Genomic DNA, 5,586 nt, shown 5'->3' with positions numbered 1-5,586 from the left:
CTGCTCTCCTTGTGAGCCTGGCGGGATTTTGGGGGGGTCCTGGAGTTGGTTTGGGGGGTCCTGGATACGATTTGGGGGGTTTGGAGTTGGTTTTGGGGGGATTGGAGGTGGTTTTGGAGGGGTTGGGAAGAGGCTGGACCTGGCTGGCTTCGCCCTGCTGCTCTCCTTGTGAGCCTGGGAGGGATTTGAGGGGACTGGAGGGAATTTGGGGGGTCCCAGACACTGAGGAAATTCATGAGGATTTTGAGGGATCCCTGACCAAAATTTGGGGGTCCCTGAGCCCCATTTTTGTTTCCCCCCCAACTCCTGGGCCCTGATCTCGGCCTAGGCCGCATTCGAGGCCTCCAGCCAGGCCTCACACCAACAGGCCCAGGGAGTTCAGGGGGAGCTCTGGGTGACCCAGGGGGGTCCCTAACCCCAATTTGGGGGTCCCTCACCACAATTCGGGGTTCCCTGATCCTAATTTGGGGGTCCCTCACCCCAAATTTGTCCTCCCACCCTCCTGAGGTGCCTCGTTGATCAAGGCCTAGGCCGCACTTGAGGCCTCCAACCAGGCCTCGCACCAAGAGGCCTGGGGAGCTCAGGGGGGGCTCTGGGTGACCCAGGGGGGTCCCTAACCCCAATTTGGGGGTCCCTCACCACAATTTGGGGTTCCCTGATCCTAATTTGGGGGTCCCTCACCCCAAATTTGTCCTCCCACCCTCCTGAGGTGCCTCGTTGATCAAGGCCTAGGCCGCACTCGAGGCCTCCAACCAGGCCTCACACCAATAGGCCCGGGGAGCTCAGGGGGGGGCTCTGGGTGACCCCAGGGGGGTCCCTGACCCCAATTTGGGGGTCCCTCACCCCAAATTTGTCCCCCCCAGCCTCCTGAGGCGCCTGGTGACGCTGATCTCGGCGCAGGCTGCCCTGGGCGCCTCCAGCCAGGCGTTCCGCAAGCAGGCCGAGGGCGCCAGCCAGGCCGCGCGGCAGTACCTGGAGGACAACGACGCCCTCAGGAAGGTACAGAGGGCCCAAAAACACCCGAAAACACCTGAAAATAATTCCAAAAGCACCTGAAAACACCCGAAAATACCCGGAAACAACCCCAGAAACACCTGGAAACAATCCTAAAAACTACCCCAAAAATACCTGAAAATAATCCCAAAACCACCTGAAAACAACCCTAAAAACACCTGAAAACGACCCCAAAAATACCTGAAAACAACCCCAGAAACACGTGGAAACAACCCCAGAATCACCTGGAAACAATCCTAAAAACTACCCCAAAAATACCTGAAAATAATCCCAAAACCACCTGAAAACAACCCTAAAAACACCTGAAAACGACCCCAAAAATACCTGAAAACAACCCCAGAAACACGCCCCCCCTCAATCCCCCCTTTCCCCCCCAGGCCGCCCACGATGGACCCCGGGACAAGAAGGAGGAGTGAGGGGCGGGGCCACGCCAGGCCACGCCCACACCTGCTACAAACCACGCCCACATCTATTCTAAACCCCGCCCCCGGGACCAGGCCACGCCCCTTAAATCCCCTCCTGGACCAGGCCACGCCCCCAGCCCCATTTTTGGGGGGTTCTGGCGTCATTTTTGGGACCTTTCCCCTTTTTTTTGAGGTCCAAATCTCATTTTGGGGGGGTCCAAGCCTCGTTTTGGGGAGGCTGACCCCCCCCCTCTGTCCCCCCCTCTTCCCAAGGGGTTTTTGGGGGGCAATGGGGACCCCTCCCCTTTTTTCTGCTTCAATAAATTCACCTCGGGTTGGGACTCGCTTGGTTTTGGGGTCCAAAATTCCCCCCCGGGACCCCCAAATTCCATCCTGGGACCTCCCAAATTCTCCCTGGGACCCCAAAATCCCCTGTGGGACCCCAAAATCCCCCAGAGACCCCCGAGGTTCCACCTTTTATTGGCACCGTGCACAGTTGGGGGGCTCAGATTGGGGGCAGGACCCCCCTGTGGGGCAGGGACTCCACCAGGGACCCCCTGCTGTGGGGCAGGACCCCCAGTTTTGGGGCAAGACCCCAAATTATGGGGTAAAATCCCCCTTTATGAGGCAGGAGGGTCTTGCTATGGGGCACAACCCGGAGTTTTGGGGTGGAACCCCAAATTATGGGGTGGAACCCCCAAGTTTTGGGGCGGAACCCCCCAGTTATGGGGTGGAACCCCCCAGTTGTGGGGCAGGGGGTCCCCAGTTATGGGGTGGGGTGCAGGGTCCGGGCGTGGCCCCGCAGAGCCTCGAATTCCCGCTGGACAAAATCGGTCAGGGCCTTGCGGAGCTCCACCTGTGGGGAGAGACCCCAAAGTGTGGGGCTGAGAGACCCCAAAGTGTGGGGAGAGACCCCGAGGGGTGGGGAGAGACCCCGAGGTGTGGGGCTGGGATTTATGGGGCTGGGATCCCGGGATCTGTGGGGTGAGATCCTAGGATCTGTGGGGCTGGGATCCAGGGATTTATGGGGCTGGATCCTGGGGTTTATGGGATTGGGATCCATGATCTGGGGGGCTGGATCCCGGGATTTATGGGGTGAGAATCCAGGGATTATGGGGCTGGATTCTGGGATCTGTGGGGCTGGATCCAGGGCTTTATGGGATAGGGATCCCAGGATCTGTGGGGCTGGGATCCATGGATTTATGGGGTGTGATCCCAAGATCTGGGGGGCTGGATCCAGGGATTTATGGGATTGGGATCCATGATCTGGGGGGCTGGATCCCGGGATTTATGGGATTGGGATCCATGGATTTATGGGGCCGGGATCCAGGGATCTGTGGGGCTGGATCCCGGGATTTATGGGGTGAGAATCCAGGGTTTACGGGGCTGGATCCTGGGATTTGTGGGGCTGGGATCCCGGGATTTATGGGATTGGGATCCATGATCTGGGGGGCTGGATCCAGGGATTTATGGGATTGGGATCCATGGATTTATGGGGCCGGGATCCAGGGATCTGTGGGGCTGGATCCCGGGATTTATGGGGTGAGAATCCAGGGTTTACGGGGCTGGATCCTGGGATTTGTGGGGCTGGGATCCCGGGATTTATGGGATTGGGATCCATGATCTGGGGGGCTGGATCCAGGGATTTATGGGATTGGGATCCATGGATTTATGGGGCCGGGATCCAGGGATCTGTGGGGCTGGATCCCGGGATTTATGGGGTGAGAATCCAGGGTTTACGGGGCTGGATCCTGGGATTTGTGGGGCTGGGATCCCGGGATTTATGGGATTGGGATCCATGATCTGGGGGGCTGGATCCAGGGATTTATGGGATTGGGATCCATGGATTTATGGGGCCGGGATCCAGGGATCTGTGGGGCTGGATCCCGGGATTTATGGGGTGAGAATCCAGGGTTTACGGGGCTGGATCCTGGGATTTGTGGGGCTGGGATCCCGGGATTTATGGGATTGGGATCCATGATCTGGGGGGCTGGATCCAGGGATTTATGGGATTGGGATCCATGGATTTATGGGGCCGGGATCCAGGGATCTGTGGGGCTGGATCCCGGGATTTATGGGGTGAGAATCCAGGGTTTACGGGGCTGGATCCTGGGATTTGTGGGGCTGGGATCCCGGGATTTATGGGATTGGGATCCATGATCTGGGGGGCTGGATCCAGGGATTTATGGGATTGGGATCCATGGATTTATGGGGCCGGGATCCAGGGATCTGTGGGGCTGGATCCCGGGATTTATGGGGTGAGAATCCAGGGTTTACGGGGCTGGATCCTGGGATTTGTGGGGCTGGGATCCCGGGATTTATGGGATTGGGATCCATGATCTGGGGGGCTGGATCCAGGGATTTATGGGATTGGGATCCATGGATTTATGGGGCCGGGATCCAGGGATCTGTGGGGCTGGATCCCGGGATTTATGGGGTGAGAATCCAGGGTTTACGGGGCTGGATCCTGGGATTTGTGGGGCTGGGATCCCGGGATTTATGGGATTGGGATCCATGATCTGGGGGGCTGGATCCAGGGATTTATGGGGGGCTGGATCCTGGGGTTTATGGGATTGGGATCCATGATCTGGGGGGCTGGATCCCGGGATTTATGGGGTGAGAATCCAGGGATTATGGGGCTGGATTCTGGGATCTGTGGGGCTGGATCCAGGGCTTTATGGGATAGGGATCCCAGGATCTGTGGGGCTGGGATCCATGGATTTATGGGGTGTGATCCCAAGATCTGGGGGGCTGGATCCAGGGATTTATGGGATTGGGATCCATGATCTGGGGGGCTGGATCCCAGGATCTGTGGGGCTGGGATCCCGGGATTTATGGGATAGGGATCCATGGATTTATGGGGCTGGATCCTGGGATCTGTGGGGCTGGATCCCGGGATTTATGGGGTGAGAATCCAGGGTTTATGGGGCTGGATCCCGGGATTTATGGGGTGAGAATCCAGGGTTTATGGGGCTGGATCCTGGGATTTGTGGGGCAGGATCGCGGGAATAGGGATCCATGGATTTATGGGGCTGGATCCTGGGATCTGTGGGGCTGGATCCCGGGATTTATGGGGTGAGAATCCAGGGTTTATGGGGCTGGATCCCGGGATTTATGGGGTGAGAATCCAGGGTTTATGGGGCTGGATCCTGGGATTTGTGGGGCAGGAAAGGGGACCCTTGTGCCTGTGGGGTTGGGGTCCAGGGATTTATGGGGCTGGAAAAAGGGATACACAGATGTGTGGGGCTGGGAAAGAGACCTATAGATCTATGGGGCAGCCCCTCCCAAGTTTATGGGGCAAACCTCAAATCTGTGGGTTACACCCCCCCAGATACCCGGGTCAGAACCCCAAATCTGTGGGTCAAGTCCCAAATGTATGGACCAAACCCCGAATTTATGAGTTACAATCCCTCCAGATCTTGGGGTCAAACCCCAAATCCCGGGGTCAGAGCCCCCCAAATTTCCAGGACAACCCCAAATCTCAGGGTCAGAACCCCCAGATCTTGGGGTCAGAACCCCCCAAATTTTTGGGACAAACCCCCCAAATGCGGGGGTCCCACCCAGACCCACCGTGGGGGTCCCAGCCCCCCAAAAGGGGGGTCCCAGCCCCCCAAATATGGGGTCCCACCCAACCCACCGTGGGGGTCCCAGCCCCCCAAAAGGGGGGTCCCAGCCCCCCAAATATGGGGTCCCACCCAACCCACCGTGGGGGTCCCAGCCCCCCAAAAGGGGGGTCCCAGCCCCCCAAATATGGGGTCCCACCCAACCCACCGTGGGGGTCCCCTCGCTGCGCAGCCGCTCCAGGAGGGGCCGGGCGCTGAAGGGGCGCCCCACGACCACCGTGATGTGCTGGGGGGAAAACGGGGTCAGTGGGACCCCAAAATCCACCCTGAGACCCCCAAAACCCACCCTGAGACCCCCAAAATCCACCCTGAGACCCCAAAATCCACCCTGAGACCCCCAAAACCTCACAGAGACGCCAAAAACCCCACAGAGATCCCAAAAATCCTCTCAAAGACCCCCAAAATCACACAGAAATCCCCAAAATCCACCCTCAGACCCCCAAAATCTCACAGAGATCCCAAAAATCCCACAGAGATCCCAAAATATCCCACAAAGACCCCCCAAAAAAACCCCAGAGACCCAAAACCCCGAGACCCCCCCCCCA

General features: G+C 58.4%; 2 protein-coding genes across 2 annotated transcripts in view; one reads left to right on the top strand and one right to left on the bottom strand.

Annotated features, from left to right (window-relative positions):
- Positions 1-107: 107 nt before the first annotated feature.
- On the top strand, positions 108-1,071 carry LOC120508288 (B-cell receptor-associated protein 31-like; the record flags this gene model as incomplete). The annotated part of the gene is made up of 2 exons (XM_039721714.1): positions 108-168; positions 864-1,071. Coding segments are annotated over 2 exons (254 nt in total), but the record flags the coding sequence as incomplete, so codon positions are not given.
- An 811-nt stretch (positions 1,072-1,882) lies between these two features.
- The window catches only part of TAZ (tafazzin), an 8,536-nt gene continuing 4,832 nt past the window's right edge, over positions 1,883-5,586 (bottom strand). The window contains exons 6-7 of the mRNA XM_039721713.1: positions 5,190-5,339; positions 1,883-2,274 (exon numbers count right to left, since the gene is read on the bottom strand). Coding sequence (XP_039577647.1) covers positions 2,185-2,274; positions 5,190-5,339 — 240 coding nt within the window. The 3' untranslated portion in view covers positions 1,883-2,184. The remainder of the gene's footprint in view (positions 2,275-5,189; positions 5,340-5,586) is intronic.

Source organism: Passer montanus, unplaced genomic scaffold (assembly GCF_014805655.1).
Source record: "Passer montanus isolate IOZ18808 unplaced genomic scaffold, ASM1480565v1 scaffold464, whole genome shotgun sequence".
NCBI classification, from domain to species: domain Eukaryota; kingdom Metazoa; phylum Chordata; class Aves; order Passeriformes; family Passeridae; genus Passer; species Passer montanus.
This window is presented reverse-complemented; position numbering and strand designations above follow the sequence as displayed.